Genomic DNA, 13614 nt, shown 5'->3' on the forward strand with positions numbered 1-13614 from the left:
CTCATCCTACCGTACTCCCCTCTGTTCAAACAAAGGACGCGCGTCCGGGAACCCACTTTCTCCTCCTCCATCTGCACCAGAAACTCCACCATACAATGATCACTCTCCCCAAAAGGATCCTTCACCGCAAGGTCCCTAATTCTACCCGCCTCATTACATAGCACCAGATCCAAGATAGCTCGCTCCCTCGTCGGCTCCAACACACACTGTTCCAGGAAACTATCCCGGCAGCATTCCAAGAACTCCTCCTCGAGCCCACCGCGTCCAACATGGGTCGACCAATTTATATGTAGATTGAAATCCCCCATAACTACGGCCGTCCCATTCCTGCACGCCGCACTTATTTGCGCATTAACAGCCCGCCCCACCTCCAGATCATTATTGGGGGGCCTATAGACGACACCCACCAGCGTCTTCCTCCCTTTGCTGTTCCTAATCTCTACCCACAACGATTCCGCTTTCTGCTCCTTGGCTCCAATATCATCCCTTGCTACCACCCTGATGCTATCCTTAATCAGCAGAGCTACACCCCCCCCTTTTCCCTCCTGCCTATCCTTCCTAAACACTTGATATCCCTGGACATTCAGCTCCCAGTCCCTGTCACCTTGCAGCCACGTCTCTGTAATGGCCACCAGATCATATCCATTTGTGCTGATCTGCACCACCAGCTCATCCACTTTATTCCGAATGCTTCGTGCATTCAGGTAAAGTGCCTTCATCCCAGCCTTCACCCGGACCCTATTTGCCGTAACGCCACCAACCATACTCACGCCCCCTACTCCCTCTATTTTTGGGACATCCTCGGCCTCTTCCCTTACCTGTACCCTCTCCTCAACTTTAGCCCCCGTAACGTCACCTACCCTCGCACCCTCTCCCCCCCTAATTAGTTTAAAGCCCTGTCTACAGTCCTCTTTACTCCATTTGCCAGCACTCTGGTCCCAGCAGGGTTCAGACCAACCCCATCCCACCCGAACAGGTCCCATCTACCCCAATACTGATGCCAATGCCCCATAAATTCAAACCCATTCCTCCCACACCAATCCCTGAGCCACCCATTCACTTCCTTAATCCTATCTACCCTATGCCCGTCTGCACTCGGTTCTGGCAGTAGCCCAGAAGTAACTACCTTGTCGGTTCTACTCTTTAATTCCATTCCCAGCTTCTCATACTCCCTCCCCAGATCCTCGGTTCGCATTTTGCCTACGTCGTTGGCACCCACATGTACCACAACGACCGGATTCTCACCCTCCCACTCCAGGTTCCTTTGCAGCCCAGATGTGACATCCTGGACCCGAGCACCAGGCAGACAACACACCCTTCTGTGCACTTTGTCATTGTGACAAAGGACAGTGTCAATACCCTTCACCCCACTATCCCCAATCACTACTACGTTCCTTTTCACCTTCTCCTTGCCTATGTCCTGCTGCATCACTGTACCGTGTGCAGTTTGCTCACCAACCTCACCTCCCTCGTCCTCGTCCACACTGGAAGCAAGAACCTCAAACTTGTTATGCAGATTGAGAGGCTGAGGCCTCCTCTCCCCACCCTCCTTCCTCCTCTCAGCAGCCCCCTCTTGTTCCTGACCCTTAGAGTTAGCCAGTCTAGGGGGGGTGGATGTCACTTGCACCCCATTGACAATGGCATCCTCTCTCCCCTTGATGAGCCTCAGCGTCCGTAGCTCAGAGGCCAGCTCATTTACCCTGAGCTGGAGCTCCTCCAGCAACCTGCACTTACTGCAGACATGGTCACTGGGAAGGACCCTGGGGTCCACCAGTTCCCACATCATACAGAAACAACACATCACATGCCCCTCCATTATTCACTGTAGCAGTATTGAAAATTTCAACACTAACTCACCTGGCCCTCTTTCTCCCCAGCCCTTTGCTCCTAAGCCCTAATAGCTCACTCTGCTTCCCCCTCACTCTGCTGCCCGCTGTCTACACCAGGCCTCTTTTTAAACCTGGCGCTGATTTAAAGCTTGCTCCCCCACAACTCCCTTTTAACCACTCCCTCAGAATTCTTAAAGAGGTAAATACAAAAAGCCCGCAAAAATGCTTTTAAATGATTTAAACAGTTCTACAAGGAACAAAGTGCTTTAAACTTAAATTTAAACAGGTTTTTAACAGGTAAATTCTTATCTCTCTCTCTCTGCTCCTTCATTCCTCTGCTCCAGCAAACAAATTTCTTGTCAATGATAAGTTTCTTGACAGTTTCTTGTCAATGATAACCCCCAGGATGTTGGGGGATTCAGTGATAGTAATACCATTGGATGGTTGGAATCGCTGACTGGAGATGCTCATTGCCTGACACTTGTATGGCGTGTATGTTACTTGCTACTTGTCAGCCCAAGCCTGAAAATGTTGCTGCATATGGGCACAGACTGCTTCAATGTCTGAGGAGTCACGAATGGTACTGATTGTACAATCATCAGCGACCAACTTTACTTCTGATCTTATGATGGAGGGAATGTCACAAATGAAATAACCAAAGATTGTTGGTCCTAGAATAATATCCTGCAAAATCCCTGCAGTGATCTGCTGAGACTGAAAGGACTGACCATCAATAAGTTACATGGATAGCAGCAGCATCTTAAGCATTTGCAGACATGGGAGGGAATAGAAACACGGACCAGGAAAGTAGTGCAGGAATCTCCTGAGTGCATCTTGTTCTCCAACTTGTGATCAGTTCTCAATACTGGTGGAGTCATGGTTCACTGGGGAGTACAGGGGCCAAAGATACAAATTCAGGGTGATATGTTGCCTTCTTGTGCCAGTGCGGCGGCAGAGAACTCTTGAGATGGGAACATGAACAGCCAGAAGTTGTGGTCCACATCAATACCAATAATAATAAGCAGAAACAGAGATGAGGTCCTGCAAAAAGATTTCAGGGAGTTAGGAAGGAGACTAGCAGGAAGACCTCAAAGATAGTAATCTTGGATCACTCCTGGTGCCAACTACTAGTAAATATAGAAATAGGAAGATAGAACAAATGAATGTGTGGCTGCAGAGACGATGCAGGAAGGCACTTAACAGGGTTTATGGAGCTCCTCAACCGATGGTAGGTCTGAAGCATATGCTCTGTGACCTAAAGATCTATTTAGAATTGGTTACAAATTATTGTATTAGGAGAAACAGATGTCCTGTGACTATAAAAAAGAATTCAATCAGTTTGATACTGCTGACTTTATTTGAAAAGGACTTAATTTGAGTTCTGACCAATTTAGGGCTATATCTCCGAGCCAGTTAATTTTAAAAAGGAACTCAGCAAAACTGATGGTCATCCTGACTGAAAACATTGGCTCTATTCTCTCTCTGACCTTTGAGATTTTCCAGCATTTTCATTTTTTGTTTCATATTCCAGCATCTATAGTATTTGGCTTTGATCCGTTAACTTACCAGGGGAATCATCAGTCATTTCCCACTTATACTGTGGTGTGGAGTACATCTCTAGTGTAGTTGGACCATTGTCAGCTTGCAGTGCTGAGTTCATACCATGATAGTCTACAGGGTTTCCATTTATTGTTACCAGCAAGGCCTGCAAAATAATCAAAATATCAAGTTCACATATTTTCCAGAAACCCTGTTTAAAAAATCTTAGTCACATATTATGACTTTTTAATTATGAAGACTTACTTGTCCACAATTACTGGATTATTTGAAGATCAATTGCCTAATTTATTGATGAGAGAGGAACTTGTTTTTAGAAACAGCATCGATTGAAAAAAGTCATTCTACATAAATTAATAGTTTTCATGATGTGTCAATTTTGTGAAATGTCAAAATTTAGTGACTGATTTGATTTTTCTGTCGAAAACCATTAAGCTCTAGATTACAGCTTTTATATTGGTAACAATATATTTTGCCCAATAACCAATTATTTATAATCAAAGTAGCACAATATAAGATAATCAAGGTTAATTTTAGCCATTTAATTCACAAGATGAACATTTGTAGGATAATGATGACATTACGCAATAGTGTACAATGTGAATTCTTGGCTTGACCATTCCATTAAACCACCCCTTCTGATTTCTGTTTCAGGCAAGATGTTTAATGGATGGCAGAACTACTTTGACAAGCCTTTGATAAGGTACTACATGGTAGGTTGTTGCATAAGGTTACATCTCACGGGATTCAGGGTGAGGTATCTAAATGGATACAAAATTGGCTTCTTGACAGAAGCCAGAGGGTGGTTGGAGAGAATTGTTTTTCAAACTGGAGGCCTGTGAACAGCAGTGTGCCTCAGAGATCAGTGCTGGGTCCACTGTTATTTGTCATTTATGTTAATGATTTGGATGAGCGCATAGGTGGCATGGTTAGTAAGTTTACAGATGACACTAAGATTGGTGGCATTGTGGACAATGAAGAAAGTTATCTCCAATTGCAATGGGATCTTGATCAATTGGGCCAATGGGCTGATGAATGGCAAATGGAGTTTAATTTAACTAAGTGCAAGGTGATGCATTTTGGTAGACTGAACCAGGGCAGGACTTACTCAGTTAATGGTAGGGCATTGGGGAGAGTCACAGATCAAAGAGATATCAGAGTACATGTTCATTGTTCCTTGAAAGTGGAGTCACAGGTGACAGAGTGAACATAAGAACATAAGAAATAGGAGCAGGAGTAGGCCAACTAGCCCTTCGAGCCTGCCCCGCCATTCAATAAGATCATGGCTGATCTGTCGTGGCTCAGTTCCACATTCCCGCCCTCTCCCCATAACCCTTAATCCCCTCTCTCATCAAAAACCCATCAACCCGCGTCTTAAAAATATTTAGTGAGGCAGCCTCCACCACTTCAACGGGCAGAGAATTCCAGAGATTCACCACCCTTTGAGTGAAGAAGTTTCTCCTCAACTCTGTTCTAAACCGCCCCCGCTTTATCTTGAGGCTATGCCCCCTAGTCCTACTATCCTTTCTGAGCGGGAAGAGTCTCTCCACCTCTATCCTATCCATCCCATTCATCATCTTATACGTCTCAATGAGATCTCCCCTCATTCTTCTAAACTCTTATGAGTACAAGCCTAATCTATTCAGCCTCTTCTCATAGCTCAACCCCCTCAACTCCGGCATCAGCCTAGTAAACCTCCTCTGCACTCCCTCCAAGGCCAAAATATCCTTGCGTAAGTACGGCGCCCAAAACTGCATACAGTACTCCAGCTGCGGCCTCACCAATGCCCTATACAGCCGCAGCAAGACCTCCCTACTTTTACATTCAATCCCCCTCGCGATGAAGGCCAGCATCCCATTCGCCTTCCTGACCACCTGCTGCACCTGCAAGCTGGGTTTTTGCGACTCATGCACAAGGACCCCGAGGTCCCTCTGCACCGTTGCCTGCTGCAGTTTTTCTCCACGTAAGTAATAATCCTTCCAACCATTATTCCTACCAAAGTGGACCACCTCGCACTTGCCAACATTAAATTCCATTTGCCATTTCCTGGCCCATTCGCCCAGCCTATCTAGATCCTTCTGTAAACTCTCCCCACCCTCCGCACAATTTGCCTTCCCACCAATTTTGGTGTCATCAGCAAATTTCGACACCATACACTCGGTTCCCTCCTCCAGATCATCTATATAAATGGTAAATAGCTGAGGCCCCAGCACCGACCCCTGGGGCACTCCACTAGTCACCATCCGCCAATCTGAATAGCACCCATTGACCCCGACTCTCTGCCTCCTATTTGACAACCAGTCCTCTATCCACGCTAACACCCCACCCCCAACTCCATGCCCCCTGACCATCTGCAATAACCTCTTGTGAGGTACCTTGTCAAACGCCTTCTGAAAATCCAGAAAGACCACATCCACCGGCTCTCCTCTATCCACCGCCCTAGACACATCCTCATAGAACTCCAGTAAATTTGTCAGACACGACTTCCCTTTAACGAAACCGTGCTGCGTTTGCTCTATCAAGCAGTTCCCCTCAAGATGCCTCACTATTTCCTCCTTGATGACGGATTCTAACATTTTACCTACAACAGACGTTAAACTAACAGGCCTATAATTCCCCGCCTTTTGCCTGGCACCCTTCTTAAACAACGGCGTAACATTAGCCGCTTTCCAATCTTCCGGCACTTCCCCGGAATCCAGCGACGTCTGGAAAATAACCACCAAGGCATCCACTATCACCTCCGCCATTTCTTTCAGGACCCTCGGATGCATTCCATCCGGTCCTGGCGACTTGTCCACAATCAGCCCCTCCATTCTGTCGAGCACCACCTGTCTAGTAACAGTAATGTCATCGAGACCCTCCAGTCCTACCAGCTTTCCATCTCTAACATCCGGCAAATTATTCACGTCCTCCTCCGTGAAGACCGAAACAAAAAAGTTATTCAAGACCTCAGCCATATCCCCATCCCCTACCACTAAGTCCCCCTTCTCATCCTCTAAGGGACCAATGTTCACCCTAGCCAGCCTCTTCCTTTTTACATATTTGTAAAAACTCTTGCTATCCTTTTTTATATTAAGCGCTAGCCCAGCTTCATAGTTTCTCCTACCCTTCTTTATCATCTTCTTTGTCAATCTTTGTTGACATTTAAACCTCTCCCAATCCTTTTCTCACCCACCACTCTTAGCTACTCTAAACGCCTCCACTTTTAATTTAACACTTTCCCTCACCTCCTTCGTTATCCATGGCTTATTACCTCTCCTCCTACGGTCCTTTTTGACCATCGGAATAAATTTCTGCTGAGCACCAAGAAAGATCTCCTTAAAGATCCTCCACTGCTCCTCAGCAGACCTACCTTCCAACGCGCTCCCCCAGTCCACATTCGCCAATTCTTCTCTCATCCTACAGTACTCCCCTCTGTTCAAACAAAGGACGCGTGTCTGGGAACCCACTTTCTCCTCTTCCATCTGCACCAGAAACTCCACCATACAATGATCACTCTCCCCAAGAGGATCCTTCACCACAAGTTCCCTAATTCTACCCGCCTCATTACATAGCACCAGATCCAAGATAGCTCCCTCGTCGGCTCCAACACACACTGTTCCAGGAAACTATCCCGGCAGCATTCCAAGAACTCCTCCTCGAGCCCACCGCGTCCAACATGGGTCGACCAATCAATATGCAGATTGAAATCCCCCATAACTACTGCCGTTCCATTCCTGCACGCCGCACTTATTTGCGCGTTAACAGCCTGCCCCACCTCCAGATCATTATTGGGGGGCCTATAGACGACACCCACCAGCGTCTTCCTCCCTTTGCTGTTCCTAATCTCTACCCACAACGATTCCATGTTCTGCTCCTTGGCTCCAATATCATCCCTTGCTACCACCCTGATGCTGTCCTTAATCAGCAGAGCTACGCCCCCCCCTTTTGCCTCCCGCCTATCCTTCCTAAACACTTGATACCCCTGGACATTCAGCTCCCAGTCCCTGTCACCTTGCAGCCACGTCTCTGAAATGGCCACCAGATCATATCCATTTGTGCTGATCTGCACCACCAACTCATCCACTTTATTCCTAATGCTTCGCGCATTCAGATAAAGCACCTTCATCCCAGCCTTCACCTGGACCTTATTTGCTGGAACGCCACCAACCATACTCACGCCCTTACTCCCTCTATTATTGGGACATCCTTATTTGCTGGGACGCCACCAACTATACTCACGCCCCTTACTCCCTCTATTATTGGGACATCCTCGGCCTCTATCCTTATCTGTACCGTCTCCTTAACTTTAGACCCCGTAATGTCACCTACCCTCACACCCTCCCCCCCTCTAATTAGTTTAAAGCCCTGTCTACAGTCCTCTTTACACGATAAGCCAGCACTCTGATCCCAGCACGGTTCAGACCAACCCCATCCCACCCGAACAGGTCCCACCTACCCCAATACTGGTGCCAATGCCCCATAAATTCAAACCCATTCCTCCCACACCAATCCCTGAGCCACCCATTCACTTCCTTTATCCTGTCAACCCTACGTCCGTCTGCACTCGGTTCAGGCAGTAGCCCAGAGATGACCACCTTGTTGGTTCTACTTTTTAATTCCATTCCCAGCTTTTCATACTCCCTCCCCAGATCCTCAGTTTGCATTTTGCCTACGTCGTCGGCACCCACATGAACCACTACGACCGGATTCTCACCCTCCCACTCCAGGTTCCTCTGCAGCCCAGATGCGACATCCCGGACCCGAGCACCAGGCAGACAACACACCCTTCTGTGCACTTTGTCGTTGTGACAAAGGACAGTGTCAATACCCTTCACCCCACTATCCCCAATTACAACTACGTTCCTTTTCCCCTTCTCTTTGCCTATGGCCTGCTGCATCACTGTACCGTGTGCAGTCTGCTCACCGACCTCGCCTCCCTCGTTCTCGTCCAGACTGGAAGCAAGAACCTCAAACCTGTTAATCAACTTGAGAGGCTGAGGCCTCCTCTCCCCACCCTCCTTCCTCCTCTCAGCAGCCCCCTCTTGTTCCTGACCCTTAGAGTTAGCCAGTCTAGAGGGGGTGGATGTTACTTGCACCCCATTGACAATGGCACCCTTTCTCCCCCTGATGAGCCTCAGCGTCCATAGCTCAGAGGCCAGCTCATCTACCTTGAGCTGGAGCTTCTCCAGCAACCAGTGGTAAAGAAAGCTTTTGACATGCTTCGTTTCATCGGTCAAAACATTAAATACAGGAGTTGGAATGTCTTGTTGAAGTTGTACAAGACATTGGTAAGGCCACACTTGGAATACAGTGTGCAGTTCTGGTCACCCTATTATAGAAAGGAAATTACTAAACTAGAAAGAATGCAGAAAAGATTTACTAGGATGCTACCGGGACTTGATGGATTGAGTTATAAGGAGGGGCTGGATAGACTGGGACTTTTTCCTCTGGAGCGTAGGAGGTTGAGGGGTGATCTTAAAGAGGTCTATAAAATAATGAGGAGCACAGATCAGCTCGATAGTCAATATATTTTCCAAAAGGTAGGGGAGTCTAAAATTAGAGGACATAGATTAAAGGTGAGATGGAAGACATACAAAAGTGTCCAGAGGGGCAATTTTTTTCACAGGGTGGCAAGCATCTGAAACAAGCTGCCAGAGGTAATAGTAGAGGTGGGTACAATTTTGTCTTTTAAAAAGCATTTAGATAGTTACGTGGGTACGATGGGTGTAGAGGGATATGGGCCAGTTGTGGGCAATTGGGATTGGCTAACAGGTTTTAAAAAAAAGGCAGCATGGACAAGTTGGACCGAAGGGCCTGTTTTGATGTTGTAAACCTTTATGACTCTACTATTGCCCCTCTTGATTGAACTATCACCCCAAGTCAAAATTACTCCCTAGAGTGCAGGTGCAAGTTAACATTACAAATTAAAAGGAACTCTCTTTAAGCTCAAAGGATGCTTAATTTTGAACCATTAAAAAAAGCTAACCTATTAAGGCCTATAAATTTATGTTATACAATTAACGAGAAAACATTTTAAAGATGGCGAACAGATTTGGTATTTCATTTATTCTACTTCTTTTGGGAATTTCAGTCTTTAGCCCCTTAGCAACCAATTAAAAAAATGTCACTGAAAATATTACAGGAAAAAAATTTGAAGATATTATTTAACTTCCTCCAAAAATATCAACATTTGGGAACACAAGAAGTCATAAAAGTACAAAAGAAAGAGCATGCATGGTATCATGAAGTCCCAAAGCTAATAACAGCCAATGGAGTATTTAACTGATGCAGTGTAGGCAACACATTTTATGTGATTTAACTTATAATGCACAGCAAAGACCAACAAACCATAATGAGGTAACAACCAGATATTTTAATGATATTTATTGAGGGATAAATATTGGTCGAGCCACTGTTGAGAACACTCCTGCTGTTTTTTAAAACAATGATTTCACATACACAGAACAGAGACAGAACACATCTCTCTAATCTGTGCTTAATCCTCTCTCCACTCACATTGTCTGTACCTTTAAGACTTGATTACCTATAAAGACTCGCATTCCAACCATTATTTTGTAAATTGAGTTTGTATCTTTATGCGCCCTGTTTGTGAACTGAAATCCCACTCACCTGATGAAGGAGCAGCACTCCGAAAGCTAGTGGGTTTTGCTACCAAATGAACCTGTTGGACTTTAACCTGGTGTTGTGAGACTTCATACTGTGTTTTTAACCCAGTCCAATGCTAGCGTCTCCACATCATGAGTTGCAAGTGTATGTACATACATTTGCAACTCAGCCAATGTTGGCTACCTGACATGCTATAGGAAAGGATTTCCTGAGGCACGGTATATTGGGGAAACCATGCAGAAGCTATGACAACAGATGAATGAACATCGCTCGACAATCACCAGGCAAAAGTGTTCTCTTCTGTTGGGGAACACTTCAGCGGTCACAGGCATTCAGCCTCTGATCTTCGGGCAGCCTTCACGACATATGGCAACATAGAGCCACTGAGCAGAGTCTAATAGCCGAATTCCGCACACATGAGGACAGCCTCAACCGGGATCTTGGGTTCATGTCACACCATCTGTAACCCCCATGACTTGCCTGGGCTTGCAATATCTCACTGTCTGTCCTGTCTGGAGACAGTACACATCTCTTTAACCTGTGTTTAACCCTCTCTCCACTCACATTGTCTGTATCTTTAAGACTTGATTACCCGTAAAGACTCTCATTCCAACCATTATTTTGTAAATTGAGTTTGTGTCTTTATATGCCCTGTTTGTGAACAGAACTCCCACTTATCTGATGAAAGAGCATCGCTCCAAAAGCTAGTGGCTTATGCTCCCAAATAAATCTGTTGAATTTTAACCTGGTGTTGTGAGATTTCTTACTGTGTTTCAAACAGTGCCATTGGTTCTTTTATGCCCATCTAAAAGGGTACACTGGTCCTTGACATTTGCCCTGACAACATTCTCACTCAGGCAAGGTTGCTATTCCTGAGCCAAGAGTGCTACAAGAATACAACCTGACTCATAATTATAACAAAAACAACATAAATCTAAATACTTTTACAGCAATGTGTAACTTTTGACAATTCTGTCCTTATTAGCTTTTTATTAATTAACACTTATTAGTTAAATACATCAATGATATATGACAGATAACACTTTCTAAGTTCTGGATTTGCTTTACAAGGTTTTGGCTATCTTTTATTTTGCAGAGGTGGCCTACTGTGAACAGCATCCTTTATGAATGCTACATAGCAAGGGTTTGTGGAAAGAATTTGGAAATTTTTAGTTCTACCTTGCTCTCTTAGTAACAGAAAAAACAGTTTAAAGAATTTTTATGGAGTCACTCAACAACGTTAATTTCAAGATAAAACAATTTAAAAAATAAAAAGCCTCAATCACAAGTTTTTAAGAAATTTAGCCGTAGTTACATTCAACCAGACATTTCTAAAGCACGCATAAACACAATGCCAAGTATATATACTAACATCAGAGGAGTTGGTGTCATCCTGGGTAATTGTAAGGAGCTGGAAGAGATAAAGAAAGAAAAAAGTGTTATAATCAAGTTTGCAATGGTCCATGCATCTATCATGTATTAGTCAGCAATTATTATAATAAACTTACAACATATAAGGACAGAACATGGTTACAAATGTGTACCATTTTATCTATCTCCATTGATATTTTCTGCATCCACAGTACAGTTTTACCCACTGATACATCAAGAGTTCAGATCTTGCTAGGTTTGCTGAAATATATCAGGTGGGGTTTAGGGTTGAATTTGGTCTTGAACTTTGGAAAAGGAAATCCAGCATGGTGTAACTTGAACTTTTGATCTATTAAGAGACAATTTTGTGCCACTGGCAAGCCAATTTCAGCCCATATATCTCCAGAGTCAAATTTCTGATGTGTACTACAAGTTGCTACACTGTGAGGATAAATTTCACACACATATTTTACATCTATATGTATGTATTTATATCAAATTGAATAGTTTTACCCATCTCAAGGGACTGAATGGCATGCTTATTCCTATACTTATTCCTATGTTCTGAAAATAAAGTAACATCTTCTGTCAACATAGAAGGAGTAACCCACACAGAGCAAAAATAATGGTTTAAATCAATTTAAACATAATTTTCATTATGTACTTCTAAGGGTTTTTATTTACAAAATCAGCTACAACATTCCACAAGACCCAAAGGATCTGCTAAAAGAGTAAGATAACAAAACATTCTGCAATATTAATATTGCATATTCTTTGTAGTATTTCATGGATGTGACATATAAACATTTCTGCTATAACATTTCTGCCATTTCCCAAAGGTAGGGGAGTCTGAAACTAGAAGGCATAGGTTTAAGGTGAGAGGGGAGAGATACAAAAGTGTCCAGAGGGTGGTGAGTGTCTGGAACAAGCTGTCAGATGTAATAGAGGTGGCAGATATAATTTTATCTTTTAAAAAACATTTAGATAATTACATTGGTATGAAGGGTATAGGGGTGGAAAGCCTGGGGCAGGGAATGCTCACCATGAGTGGCAGGTTCCAAACGATGGCCGAATCATAGCAGGCCACAGTGGAGTTCCAGAGTGCCACTGAGTCACAGTGAGCCACAGCTGAAGGACTCAATAGGATTCTCGTGATTTGGTGGCCCGTCCATGGCTGAGAGGCTCGAGAGCTTCCACACGATCTAGTGGGACAGCGCTGAGGCACAGCGGGTTACAGCAGCAGCCCGTGAGAATGTGGCTCAGTCACAGAAGGTCAAGGTGAGGGGCTACAGTGTGTGGCCCATTTGCTGCTGCCATTGACAGGTGGCTCTGACTCAGCTGACTATCGCAGTGGGCTGGAATAGCATGGGTAGAACATAGGTGGTCCTCCAGGACTGGCAGGGCCAGGTGATTCCAATGCTTCTGCACAAGTACTGCCACCCCGTGGAGTAACCCAGGGGCTCATAGGAACTCCGAGGGAGGAGAAAGGGCTCCATCCCAAGCTGGGGCCTTCCAGCCAGGAGACTAGCTGTGGCTATACCTTCTGGCCCCCCACTGCCCTCCTGCTTCCTGACATCTGGGCATCTCAGGGGCAGCAAGATGAACAGCCATCCCTGCACTCCTCAAAGACTTCCAGGATATCTGAGCTCCACAATAAGAAGCTGCTGGGATGTCTGGTGCAGACATGCATGATATGCATCTTATAGTCACACACCAATTGCACATATAGGGAATGGAAGTCCTTTCTATTCATGAATTGTCATGGATTCTGAAACGAGGGTGATCTCTAGCCCCTGGACATTTGGCCTGACCAAGATATCTGTGAATCCTACAGTCTGGGCTTCCTGCTGGGCCTGGACCAGGTCAAATTTAGGATACTGGCCAGCCCGGGTATCTGTGACCTCAGTGGTGGACAGCTGACTGGGAAATGTCATACATATCTCAACTGAGGGTCTGGAAGGACCTGGTGGCATAGAAGTTTAAAGCGGCTGTCAATTTCACAGCCACCAAAAATGGGTGCCCCCCCACCACTGCCCCAAGGTGCCAGGTCCTGCAACAAATGGCACAGGTGTTGCACTGTTTCATTTCACAGCACGCAGTGTCCAACATTTGTTCGAACAACACTTGTGTGTGGAACGGCCAGTGTGTCTACTCCCTCCTTCGTCTACTTATCTCTTCTGGGCATCAATGTTTCAGATTGATGAACCTGTATTATAACATCACCATCGTTTCTCTCACCACAGATGTG

General features: G+C 45.2%; 1 protein-coding gene across 1 annotated transcript in view; it reads right to left on the reverse strand.

Annotated features, from left to right (window-relative positions):
• LOC145346843 (piezo-type mechanosensitive ion channel component 2-like) overlaps positions 1–13614 on the reverse strand; it is an 895380-nt gene that overhangs the window by 329069 nt on the left and 552697 nt on the right. The window contains exons 10-11 of the mRNA XM_080194667.1: positions 11368–11406; positions 3396–3534 (exon numbers count right to left, since the gene is read on the reverse strand). Of these exons, the coding sequence (XP_080050793.1) occupies positions 3396–3534; positions 11368–11406 (178 nt within the window). The remainder of the gene's footprint in view (positions 1–3395; positions 3535–11367; positions 11407–13614) is intronic.

Source organism: Carcharhinus amblyrhynchos, chromosome 8 (genome assembly GCF_965287045.1).
Source record: "Carcharhinus amblyrhynchos chromosome 8, sCarAmb.v2.hapA, whole genome shotgun sequence".
In the NCBI taxonomy this organism is placed as follows: domain Eukaryota; kingdom Metazoa; phylum Chordata; class Chondrichthyes; order Carcharhiniformes; family Carcharhinidae; genus Carcharhinus; species Carcharhinus amblyrhynchos.